Source organism: Ipomoea triloba, chromosome 8, assembly GCF_003576645.1.
Source record: "Ipomoea triloba cultivar NCNSP0323 chromosome 8, ASM357664v1".
Taxonomy (NCBI): domain Eukaryota; kingdom Viridiplantae; phylum Streptophyta; class Magnoliopsida; order Solanales; family Convolvulaceae; genus Ipomoea; species Ipomoea triloba.
The window spans coordinates 2,363,926-2,377,125 of record NC_044923.1 but is presented as its reverse complement, the minus strand read 5'-3'; the positions used below and the strand labels follow the sequence as shown (position 1 = coordinate 2,377,125).

General features: G+C 38.0%; 2 protein-coding genes and 1 non-coding gene across 4 annotated transcripts; 1 reads left to right on the top strand and 2 right to left on the bottom strand.

Annotated features, from left to right (window-relative positions):
* Positions 1-450: 450 nt before the first annotated feature.
* Positions 451-521, bottom strand: TRNAG-GCC. Its single transcript has one exon. It is a non-coding gene; the product is annotated as a tRNA-Gly (tRNA).
* Positions 522-1,896: 1,375 nt separating this feature from the next.
* LOC116028056 (AP-4 complex subunit epsilon) lies at positions 1,897-9,577 on the top strand. Its single transcript, XM_031269849.1, has 11 exons — positions 1,897-2,820; positions 3,677-3,862; positions 4,045-4,260; positions 4,366-4,476; positions 5,058-5,255; positions 5,375-5,506; positions 6,276-6,332; positions 6,523-6,639; positions 7,261-7,338; positions 7,642-7,785; positions 8,040-9,577. The coding sequence occupies exons 1-11, from the start codon at positions 2,218-2,220 to the stop codon at positions 9,153-9,155; spliced, it is 2,958 nt and encodes a 985-aa protein (XP_031125709.1). The 5' UTR covers positions 1,897-2,217; the 3' UTR covers positions 9,156-9,577.
* A 27-nt stretch (positions 9,578-9,604) lies between these two features.
* LOC116028057 (abscisic acid 8'-hydroxylase CYP707A2) lies at positions 9,605-12,888 on the bottom strand. 2 transcript variants are annotated; one of them, XM_031269851.1, is made up of 6 exons: positions 12,650-12,888; positions 11,881-12,199; positions 10,881-11,267; positions 10,249-10,411; positions 10,025-10,131; positions 9,605-9,955 (listed from the first exon to the last, which is right to left on the bottom strand). In XM_031269851.1, the coding sequence occupies exons 1-6, from the start codon at positions 12,859-12,861 to the stop codon at positions 9,725-9,727; spliced, it is 1,419 nt and encodes a 472-aa protein (XP_031125711.1). In that variant the 5' UTR covers positions 12,862-12,888; the 3' UTR covers positions 9,605-9,724. The 2 variants fall into 2 exon arrangements, with proteins under 2 accessions (XP_031125711.1, XP_031125710.1); XM_031269850.1 differs by having other exon boundaries at positions 10,025-10,411.
* Between the last annotated feature and the right edge of the window lie 312 nt (positions 12,889-13,200).

Sequence of the window (13,200 nt, the reverse complement as noted above, 5' to 3'; positions counted from 1 at the left end):
TGCAAAAAGTAATGATTTATCTCAGTCGTTCATCAGGATTTATTAATTATTGAAAAAACAATAAAGTGTTTATATTCAAATTAAATAAATACTTAAAAGATTAGCTTCTTTTTTTTGTGTACCCACAAAATATTTTGTCTTATATTAGATTTTCAATATTATATACATATATACAATATACTTTAAATTGTCTATGTGAAAAGCTTCATTTATGTATTTTTATCAAATTCGATTGGTGAATTCTATCTTTATTGCATCTTTGGCAAACAAATAAACCAAACCATCATTCTATCTTTATTGCATCTTTGGCAAACAAATAAACCAAACCATCATGGAGACTTGGGATGACATATAGGTGCTAATTTGGCAAAATAAAAAGTTATCGTCGGGCAAACCGTGGCGACCCAAATCACCACTATCGCGCAGCTTTCATCATTGTTTCAGGAGATGTGCACCAGCCGGGAATCGAACCCGGGTCTGTACCGTGGCAGGGTACTATTCTACCACTAGACCACTGGTGCTTCCTTGTGTGAAAGGCTGAATTACTACTAATTATTCCAGTGAAGTATTACCCATCTCAAATTTGGTGCAATAGAGGACAACGATTAGGGTGTCTTTATATAATGGCCAACGTTTCTACTCACTATAGTGTGGGGTTTGAGCGTTATTTTGAACGCATGAAAAAATAAATAGTAAAGTTACACTAGTATCCCTGGTTAACAATGAGTTATGAAGACTAAGAGCATTTTTACTAGTGAACATTTTGGAGTTTTTGGTATAATAAAATCTTACATGGATGAAAAAGAAGCAATGAGAGAGAAGAAAAAGATGGCGTGCAAAGTATGATTTTTGGAACAGTGACGGGCACACATGGAATCCAATGTAGCAACGCAAATCAGTCGCGTCAGGTGTAACAAGCGCGCCCAGTGATGCTCTAAAAACACCATGACATAGGAATTAAATTTGTTATTATTAGTTAATAACAGAATGGCCAACAACATTGCTTCATCGATTACTCAATAACTAAAAATGATGACCCTTTTAGTCCCTTTACTTATAAAACATTAAGGGCGAAATTTGCAGCACTAGTATATCTTATGAATGAAAAGTAAGTAAGAAAAGTTAATAAAAGAACGAAAAGTGCAACGCCAATTATATCTTAGGGCTGAAAAGTGAGCACAACCGATAATATAAAGACGAATTCTTCAATTACTCTACAACTAGAGACGAAAAATGTAAATTTTCCTACATCTAATTATATAAATATTATATTATATATAATATATATGTATTTCAACAATTTAGGGTTGAAGTGCAGGTAAAAGCCCTGTCATAGTCCTCGTCCCCTACAGGATGGGGAAACTCTCTCCATCCCTGTCCCGTTCCTCCAAAAAAATTCTTTGTTTGCTATCTCGTTGGGGTAGGGACCGAGTTTTTCTATTAGGGTCAGATTGAATTGTTATTTCTATCGCATTATAATCATAGTTTATACAAATCACAAGAAAATAAAATCAGTTTAACTAAAAAATCAATAAATTTGTATCAACTATGCAGTATTTGTTCGTAAGTATTTTCTCAATCTATTGAAACACAAATAGTCAATATATCGCTTCTACTTTTTTAACCTATTAAAGCACAAAGAGTCAATATATAATCTTTAATGAGACTCGAACCCACAACTTCCAATTTGGTGCCAAGTTGCCAACCGTAGTCAAGTGGGTAATCAAATTAAATTCATAAAACCAAACGAATAGAATGAGTTTATGTTGGAGAGTAACTTCTTACGTAAAATGTAGCATTTGTGTTTTACCTTTTTAACTCTGTCTTTCTCCTTATTTTCTCCGTTGTGAGTTAAAAAATCTGCGATTTTCACCTGCCATAACCACCGAGGAGAGGAGGCCCCAGCAGAGAACCCAACCTGTTTTCCACGTGTTTTCTACTCTTTCACCCTCACAAGAGGTGATTCATCGTCGTCTTCTTCATCATATCTTCTTCTGCTTCTTCTTCTCTCTGTGTTCATACACTTTGCAGATATTATATTTATAAATTATAAGTAAAAAACACTATACTCGGATTAGATCGCCCAAATTTGAAGCCCTAAACCCAGCTCCAAAACCTCATCTTCAATCCAGGATCCGAATTGAGGATTTGAGGATCTGGAAATCGGATTAGGGTGGGATTCTGATCGGAGGTTTAAAATTTGGCCGGGAATCGAGGATGGAGCAGCTGAAGACTATCGGGCGGGAGCTCGCAATGGGGTCGCAAGGCGGGTTCGGACAGTCGAAGGAATTCCTGGACCTAATAAAGTCGATCGGCGAGGCCCGATCCAAGGCGGAGGAGGACCGCATCGTGCTCAGCGAGATCGAGACGCTGAAGCGGCGAATCGTGGAGCCGGATATTCCGAAGAGGAAGATGAAGGAGTACATAATTCGGCTGGTCTATGTGGAGATGCTGGGCCACGATGCGTCTTTCGGATACATCCACGCCGTGAAGATGACGCACGACGATAGTTTGTTGCTCAAGAGAACTGGATACCTCGCGGTTACGTTGTTCCTGAATGAGGACCATGATTTGATTATCTTGATCGTCAACACCATTCAGAAGGACTTGAAGTCGGATAATTACTTGGTGGTTTGTGCTGCGCTCAATGCCGTTTGTAAATTGATTAATGAGGAGACAATCCCCGCAGTGCTGCCTCAAGTGACGGAGCTCTTGGGGCACCCCAAGGAGGCTGTTAGGAAAAAGGCTGTCATGGCACTCCACCGGTTTTACCAGAAGTCCCCATCTTCTGTACATCACCTCATCTCCAACTTCCGGAAGGTGCATCCTTTTCGAATGTCTAACAATACATTACTAGTGATAGGAAAGGTTTCAACTTTCAAGGCCAAAATGTGTTTACATTTTAGTATTTATTTTAGAAATCATAAGAGGTTTGTAGCAATCACATCTGAAAAGGTCCTTTTTTGAGCATTGAATTAAGTAGTGAACTGTGGTAAACTGAATTAACTGAATTAACAATACATTACTAGTGATAGGAAAGGTTTCAACTTTCAAAGGCCAAAATGTGCTTGCATTTTAGTATTTATTTCGAAATCATAAGAGGTTTGTAGCAATCACATCTGAAAATGTCCTTTTTTGAGCATTGAATTAAGTAGTGAACTGTGGTAAACTGAATTAACTGAATTAACAATGCATTACTAGTGATAGGAAAGGCTTCAACTTTCAAGGCCAAAATGTGTTTGCATTTTAGTATTTATTTCGAAATCGTAAGAGGTTTGTAGCAGTCACACCTGCAAAGGTCCTTTTTTGAGCATTGACTTAAGTAGTGAACTATGTGAAACTGAATTAAGCCGTGTGAAATGCTATCAGAAATGAAAAGCTGCTTTAGTGTAGAAACTGCTGCTGAATTGCCTCTCTCTCCATTTGATAGTTCTCCAGCAGCTTTATATTCATTTTCCAGGGGATGATGAATGGAAAGGGAATGTGGGCATTAAAGTAATATGGAGTAGTGGAGTACAAGATTTTATTACCAGAATGTGTTTCAATGGCATTTATTCCAATTACAGTGTGCTAACTCTTAAAAGTCTGAAAACAATGTGCTTTAAGTTTTATTATACTATGAGCATGTCCTTTTTACTTGAACTTATGCTGTTCTTAAATTTTATCATTGCTGCAGAAGCTCTGCGATAATGATCCTGGAGTTATGGGTGCTACTCTCTGTCCTCTTTTAGATCTTATTACATTTGATGTTGATTCCTATAAGGATTTAGTGACCAGCTTTGTAAGCATTCTTAAGCAAGTAGCTGAACGGAGATTGCCAAAGAGCTATGATTATCATCAGACACCTGCACCATTCATTCAGGTATATAGATAGAATTCTATGCCTCTGATTTTCAGTAGTGAAAATGTGCCATATGATTGTATGCAGTTTGAATAGTCTTTGACATTTCATATATTGCTCTCCTGTTTGTTCACTTGTTATCTCTCTGTTTCCTGGATTAATATTTCCTTTACTGAATGATTATCTTCACTGTTACTGTGCAGATCAAATTATTGAAAATTTTGGCACTACTGGGGTGTGGTGACAAAAAGACAAGTGAACACATGTATACCATTATTTCTGACGTAATGAGAAAGTGCGATTCAACAAGTAATATAGGAAATGCTATTCTATATGAATGCATATGCTGTGTTTCCTCCATCCATCCTAGCCCCAAGCTATTAGAATCTGCAGCCGATGCAATTGCCAAATTCTTGAAAGTTTGTCTTCTGGAGATTGTTTTTATTTTTATTTTTCCTTCTTCTTCTGGAGATTTTTTTTCCCTTTAATGTCATGATTAATTTCTGTTTCTACATGGTGGACAGAGTGATAGCCATAATCTTAAGTATTTGGGCATTGATGCACTTGGAAGATTGATAAAGATCAGCCCAGAAATTGCAGAGCAACACCAGCTGGCTGTAATAGATTGCTTAGAGGTGAGAACTGTTATTTTTCAGTTGCTGGTACTTTGGAGGCACTCATTTGAGTTTCTCTTCATGCTCTTATAGTTTATAATTCTTGCTCTGAACCTATTGGCATAATAGAACCTTGATTTGCATCTTTTTCTCCCTCTCCTTAGTGCTTAGTGTGGACAAATTAGCTACTATGGTTCCTGCATTTAAATGCTTATTTGGCACTGTTTATTTTGGTGCATATCCTCCTCAAAAAGTAGAAGTTGGGCAACACTCTATAAAGAATCTCCAAAGTTTAGGCTTTACAAAGAGAACAATTGGTTTTCTTGTAACACTAAAACAGGATACTTCTTTTAAATTATCCATTTGTGCCCTCTATGGAAGTGGTGCATAGGTTAATAGGATGATACTTTCATGAGTACCTTTTTGGCCCCTTCTTGGTACTTTTTAATGAAATTACTTGATAAAGTTTTCCCATTTCTTCATTTTATTGAAGAAATGCAGAGAGTTTTTTCTTTTTAAAATAAATGTCTCACATTCCTTTTTGATAGTAGGAGCTTTCATTTGCTTAATTACACTGAAGTTGATTTTTCTGCATGATACAGGATCCAGATGACACCCTAAAGCGAAAAACTTTTGAACTTCTTTATAAAATGACAAAATCGTCAAATGTGGAAGTGATTGTGGACCGCATGATTGATTACATGATTAGCTTAAATGATAGTCATTACAAAACTGAAATAGCATCCAGATGTGTTGAACTTGCAGAACAATTTGCCCCAAGCAATCAATGGTTTATTCAGGTTGGTTATTCAGTAGTGCAAGATTGTACTTCACTGTCTTCTTAGTAATGCAGTACTGGCTGTACTGCTATATTTTTCTGCTTCTGACTGTCTGCTGCTTTAACTGTTTTATTTTACAGACTATGAATAAAGTATTTGAGCATGCAGGAGATTTGGTGAATGTAAAGGTTGCACATAATTTGATGAGACTGATTGCTGAAGGGTTTGGAGAAGATGATAATAGCGCTGACAGTCTGCTGAGATCCTCTGCTGTATGTACTTTTTAACATCTTTTGACTATCCATCTATAATCCATGTCATCTTGAGCATCTTTTAGTAAATTTCTTTAACTAGACTAACTGTGTTGATTATTTTCTTCAGTTAGAAGTTATCCATGTCTTTGCAGTTTTGAGTAGAATTACTTAGAAACTATCATACCATTCATTCAGTGGCATGCTTTGACTATTTATTTGTGTGTATATTTATAACATTCTGTTTTTTTCTTAATCATGGTTATTTATACTAATATTCACAAGTTTAAATAGGGGAGGGTAAACCAATTCTGTGCTTAAAATTTTGAAAGACAGAACCAACTTCTCTGGTCTTGATACTTAAACCCAACACTAGCCGCATTGTTTACTACATTGTTGATTTGACACTGACCACTGGTTTAAGAGCACAATGATTAGTTTTTTGTTATTATGTTGGATGTATGGTATTGCATGTTCTGCTATGCATTCCTGCATCAAAGACCTGTACTTTATAATTTATGCAGTTCCATTTTCTTTTATATTATTCATCCTTAGATAAATATTAAGGGCTTCTTTTGCTCAAAACTATTAATCCTTTCACTAACCATCCCCTCAATCCAACCTCCTTCCCATCTCTAACCCACAGTTGGGATTAGGTGGAGGCTCACCTAATAATTTCGTGTAAAACAGAGCCAAGCATGGGATTTTTATATTTCCCTGTGATCCATAAATCAAATGGTCCCCTTTATGTTACATTATTTTTTGTTAACCAATTTTTGACTGACTGCAGGTTGAATCATATTTGCGCATCATGGGAGAACCAAAACTTCCCTCTGCATTTCTTCAAGTAGGTTCTTTGAACATTCAAACATTTAATAGAACTTTTCATCCATGATGAAGATGTGGAGTATATTTTATCTTCCCTCTTATTTAAGTTATAAGTTACTACACACACAAGTGACACAACTCCATTTTCCTCCTAAATTTGACAAGTCAATTTAATGAATGCTATTTGATTGCTTTTGCATGACTTGCAGGTCATTTGTTGGGTCTTGGGAGAATATGGAACTGCTGATGGGAAGTACTCTGCTGCCTATATAACTGGGAAAATATGTGATATTGCAGAGGCACATTCAACTGATGACACTGTCAGGGTATGCCATTCTTTTTCTCTACCCTGAATCAATTTTTTGCGCTTTATTTTGTCTTAAATAACCTCATGTTCTTTTAGTAAAGCAGTAAATGTTTAAGGTTCTGTTATAAGCTTGTTAGGTTTACTCATGGACACTGTATACGGATTAACCACAAAGATATTGAATTACTCTTATTTCACATGACGAACGTGAAGATTACATCTTGACCTTGAGTATTCATTGAACTTGAGTCATCACTACCTTTTCACCTTGCTGGTGTATCAGTCTCCTCATAATTTAACATTGGTACTATGATCACAACCAAAACCTTAGAGCTTGATTGAAGGCAATATTTGGCTTTTGTTTTAAGGAGCGAGGGAGCTGAAAGAGGGTTTGAATATCTTTTTGGAGCTAAAATATGGATAAAAAGATTAAATGCTATATCGGGATGAATAAACATACACTTTCAGAGATTGTGATGTGCAAGTTCTATGCCTGATTTGCTCTTTTGAACATTGACCTTGTTCACTGGGACATTTTGTGTGAATTACGATAATTATGTAATTTTATTTTACTTTGTATATTCAATTATTGATTGTTATGAGGCACCATTGAGGTTATCATTTTCTGTTTACTTTTCAGGCCTATGCAATATCAGCACTTACGAAAATATATTCCTTTGAAATAGCAGCTGGAAGAAAAATTGACATTTTGTCTGAGGTAAGGTGTTTTATATTGCTATCTTTTGTGTTTACACCAATCTGTTGGATTCTCAAATTTGTTTAAGATGCCTTTTGATTCCTAAGTAAATAGAACTCCTTGAAGTCATTATAATTTTGATTCCCATGTTTGCTAGCTTCTGTATGTAAAATCATCTCTTTGCACATTGCTTTCAAAAACTAACCTATGTGAAGAGGGCTGGGGTTTTCTGGATGCTATACATCACTATGTGGTTTATTTTGTTTATTATATTTCAAAGATAAGAATATGCTTGCCAACTGCTAAGCTATTTCTTCTCTGCAGTGTCAATCGTTCATTGAGGAATTACTAGCATCACATTCAACAGATTTACAGCAACGTGCTTATGAACTTCAAGCTGTCATTGGTTTAGACGCTCGCACTCTTGAAAACATAATGCCAATGGATGGAAGTTGTGAAGATATTGAGGTAATGACAATTATCAACCTGTCTACATCCCTGATTCCCTGAACAATTTGTTTGTCTAGTATTATCCTGGTGTTCAAGGCAAAAATGAGTCTAACCTAGCTGTATTAAGAAATGCTTTCCCTCACATCGTAATTGTTGGTTATAAGATCTGCATAATTAGATCGCTGTTCATTGTAGGAAAAAAAATTATTCAGGCAATATATGCAATGCTTTTTGTAAGCTCCCACTTGATATATTTAATAATTCTTATGCAGGTTGATAAGAGCCTCTCATTCCTTAATGCTTATGTTCAAGAGTCTCTGGAAAAGGGTGCTCAACCTTATCTTCCTGAGAGTGAACGTTCGGGAATGTCGGGCGTCGCCAATTTTAGGAATCAAGAACAGAATGGAACTTATGCCCATTCTTTGAGATTTGAAGCTTATGAGCTTCCTAAACCCTCACAGCCATCGAGAGCCTCTCCTGTCTCACTATCGTCCTCAACTGAGCTTGTTCCTGTGCCCCAGTCATCTTATCATGGAGACGTCTATGAAACTGTGGTATCAAAACCTTCTGCTTCTGATTCAGGCTCTTCAGAAGTCAAGCTCCGTCTTGATGGTGTTCAGAAAAAGTGGGGGAAACCTTCTTACTCTGCTGCGCCCTCTACTTCAGACTCCAGTGTCGTAAAGACTCAGAGTGGAGCTACGCAACCATCACAACGAGATGTGAGCAGTTTGAGCTCAAAAGCACCTGTATTGAATGATTCAAGAAAGCAGCAAGTAGAGATTGATCCAGAAAAACAAAGACTTGCTGCTTCACTTTTTGGGGGCACATCGAAATCTGAAAGAAAGCATGCTTCTGCTACCCACAAGGCTCAAAAGCCCAACAGCCGTACTGCAGACAAGCCACACATGGAGAAGAGTGCGCCTTCTGATAGTGGCGCAGTAAAAACAACACCTCAGCCACCGCCTCCCGACTTGCTCGACTTGGGGGAACCAACTAGTAGTAGTGCACCACCCCTGGATCCTTTCAAACAGTTGGAATCCCTTCTTGATCTCAGCCAAAGCTCTTCCGCTCAAGGATCTGACGGAGTTAGCAGTACTAAAATGGCCGATTTCATGTCCCTTTATGGAGATGCGACTTCAAGTGGGCAGAGTGAAGGTGGAGTTATAAACCCTCTTTCGACTGGCACCGGCAACACAAATCTCATGTTTGGATTTTCCGATGCATCTGACAGAAACGGTCATGGAGGAAATACAACACCACAGCTGACATCACAAAATAGCAAGGGACCAAATCTTAGAGACGCTATAGAAAAGGACGCTCTCGTGAGGCAAATGGGCGTAACACCATCAACTCAGAATCCCAACCTGTTCAGTGACCTACTTGGATAGATTCCAATTTCTTGGACATGCTCGTTAAAGTTGAATCGAAATTTCTTCAGATTACACAGAGTTAAGCAACCTGGTTCCCCAAGCGGCTTGCAAAGATGGAGACATTTATTTTTATGTCAAAAACAATCCCGCTGGAGAAACCAGAGACGGGGTTAGGCTACCCTACCTAACCTCGAGTTGTTTGTATCAGTTGCATGGCAATATAGTTTTGTGTAGATAGTAAAGCCTGGTAGAGAAAGTGCAGGGGCAGCTGAACTATATATATATATAGTCTTCCCTTGTGCTCGATCTCGACCGGGAAGTTCTTGGAGTATTTCATACATTACTGTGATTGAATTTCAGTGTTCTTTAAACCAACAATGCTTAGCAGTTCTTTATGCATGTACTCTTTTTTGGGTTAGATTTTGATCTATTGACTGGAAGAGATTGCTTAATAAACATTTGAGCTATGTTTTTAAATTAGTGTCTCTCCATTCATTGCCTTGCGGACTTTGATACATTATATCAACAGTAAATTTGGGATTTTGACTAACTATGCTACACTGATACCATTTTTCTTGAAGCATATCTCAATGTGATGAGTTGAGTGAATCCTTGAGATAAAGATTTATGGGCAATCCATTCTGGGGAAGAGCAAAGGGCCCATACTGAATCCCATTCTGTGGGCCCACCATAGACCACCTGTATTTTGTGGTCAGATGGTGTACAAGAACCAAAATCTCCAGCTTGGAAAACTCATTTCCAGGGCATGCATGGGCCCCATTGCCAAATGGCATAAAAGTATTGGGTTTTGGAGCAACCTGCAAAAAAGGGTTGTCTCAGTTCAAGGAATTTAAGAAAACAAGAATCCTTAAAAAAGTGATTTTTACCTCAAATCTTGAAGGATCAAATGTCTCTGGATCTGGGAAATGATCTGGGCTGTGATGAATGTTTCTGAAGAGAGGCAACACTTTCCACCCTTTTGGAATGAGATACCCTGAATTTATTTTTTTCAAGAAAAAAAATGGAATATTAGCATGAATTATGACATCAGAATCCCAGAATAAAGTTTGACCAGGCAAGAAATGGGTAGTTTTGACTTTGTCAAGCTGACCTTCAAACTCCACATCTTCCACAGCTTCTCTGAAAGTGAAAGACAAGATTGATGCCACCCTTAGTGTTTCCTGAATTACCCTTGTAGTAATTGGCATCTTCTTTGTATCTTCCCAACTCAAAACCTTCTCCCCTTTGCTCCTCATAATAGCCTCTTGCTCAACCTACAAATGGACAAAATAAAGTGTTCCCGTCTTAACTAAATGCTTATCACGTAACCACAAAACTATACTTAAAAGTTAAAACAACTAAATGATGCATTCTGTCTCAATTAAAGTTGAATAATGTGTTCTGTCTTAACTAAAACTGAACGATGTGTTACATCTCAATAAGACTGAATGTCAGTGTTTTGTTTGGTACTTTCGTCTAAAGCTAAATAACTTGTTCTATTCCAACTAATTAAGGCTGATTGACTTATTCTGTTTCTATTAAGGCTGAATAATGTGTTCGGTTTTAGTTAAGACTAAAACATACGTTTTATTCAGTTAAGACTGAATGATGTGTTTCGACTGTCTTAATTAAGACCGAAAGGTGCGTTTTATGTAGTTAAGACGACTGAATGACGTGTTTCGTCACAACTAAAAGGGTAAAATTAATAGTGAGATTGCCATTAGAATTGGCATGGGAGCTTACTGTGACAGCTTCAAGGACAGTGGGGTTTTCAGCGAGGAATTTAAGGATCCAAGTGAGAACACTGGCGGTGGTGTCGCGGGCGGCGAAGATAACTCCGATGATATTGTCGGCAATCTGGTCGTCGGTGAGGCCTTCGTTGTCGGCCATGAGAGATCCCAGCAAGTCATTGTGGGTTTCGCTTGATTGCCTTCGAATGCAGAGGATTTTGGCCAGGATTTTCGCCAGCTCCGCTCGGGCTTTCATGGATTTGTGGAAGAGCGTTCCCGGAAGATTTACCGGCATGGAGTTGTAGCCTTTCTCGAGAATGTAGTAGCACCTCTTCAGATCTTCCCGGTAGACAACCTCGTCCTTTCCCAGTATGGAAAGCAGCGCCACATTGAAAGTGTACTGCAAAAAAAAAAAAACAAATCATTGGTTAAGCTAACAATGAGCAAAGAATTCAAGAAACAAAAGTGGTTGAATTCTGGCAATTCAACACGGTCATATTGTTGATTCGGTAATCATTAGTGAAAGCGGTCGTCTATTGGCTTTCTTGGTTTTAACCCGTCACTCGAGCAATGATTATTGGTTATATTTGATAAATAAATGTTAGCTGATTTGGTTAGAGGGTATGATAACTAATTGTATAAAGGTTTTTGGTAAATTAGCTGTTAGCCGATAACTGTTCGGTATAATTCCATTTTTCAAAAAATTAATTGAAAAAATTGTTTTTAGTATCTTTATTAATTTTAATATTTTAGAGTTAAAAAAACTGATTAACCCAACATTTATATGATTTTAACCAAGTCAATCAGCTAAAAATGGTTAATAAGTCAAAATTGACTGACAAATCAACTATTTTACCAAATAAGGTCATTATTGATTTTTTGGTTTGAGCTTATCAGCTTTACATCCTTATGATTTTTTGCTGGTCAGGTCACAAGAAGCGGGATTTATTCTGTGGGCCCTAGTTAGTGATAAAAAAATTTAGAAAAAGTGGAGGCTCTGTTTTTGAACTTACTGTCTTCATTTCTTGGTAGGTGTTGATGAGTCTTCCCTGCAAGGAATGGAGGGTGTTGGTGGCGATGGATTCGACGGCGGGGACGAAGTGTTTGATGGATTCCGGCATGAATGCTCGGAGGACAAGCTTTCTGAGTTTGGCATGGTAGTCTCCCTGGTGGAAGAAGATGGCCTGTTTCCCCAGCATTCTCTCTTTGCTCGCCGGAAAAGTTGGCTTGAAGAGATGAGCCTTGGTCACCAGAACCATCTTCGCCGCCGCCGGGCTGGAGATCATCACACACCGACACCCCAAAATGTGGGTCTTGAATATAGAACCATACCTACAAAAAACCATTCCCCCATCACCATCAAGAAATCAAACAAAGAAAAATGAACTGCCCACGGGCAATTCAATTGGTTTTTGCGTGACATTGTATATAAAGACGCATATCGAGCCCTATCAACAAGAAAAATGAACTGTCGTAATTCAGTTAGTTTTTGAGTGACATTGTATGTAAAGACGCAAAATCGAGCCCTATCAACAAGAAAAATGAACTGCTCATGGGTAATCAGTTTGTTTCTGAGTGACATTGTATGTAAAGATGCATGATCAAGCCCTATCAAGTACATCCTGAGACTTTCACTCTATAATGGGGTGGGCACACCCGCACTAATTTATCTCTCCACAATTCTGTTAGGACAGAATGTGAGGCTGTTAGGACCAGAAATTTCGCTTTTTGTGGGCCAGAAAGATTACGAGAAGAATGACATTGGTGTAAGAACTAACTCACTTTTTGATTTTGGCGGAGAAGAAGAGATTTGGGTCTTGAGAGTAGAGGTGAAAGGTTTCTCCAATGAAGGGCCAGCCAAGAGTGCCAGGTGGGAGGGGCAATTTCATGGCTGAGGGAGAAGAGAAGAGCTTGAAGACTGAACGGAGGAGAAGAAGAAAGGTGAAGATGATAATGGAAGCCAAAAGGTAGAAGATTATTGATGGAATCTCCATGCAAGATTGACGTACCAAAAAACGAGGATACTTTTTTTTTTTTGGTGGAGTGAAGAGGAGAAGAGTGTGTATTTATAGGCTTACTAGGTAGGGGAGAGTGGGGGAAAATGGGGTTTTCAATTATATTACAACTTGGAATCCCAAACACGGCTTTAGCTGCCACTTGGGATGTGTGATTAGCGCGTGGTGTTTTGTTTGGAGTGGGAGACTAGGTATTTAGTACAACTATATCCATAAAATGTTTGACACTTGTGAAAATTTCTATCCAAAGTGGTGTCATATATGCTTTGCCATCTCGCAATCACCATATTATAAATGGTTACATTTTTTTTGTCATAC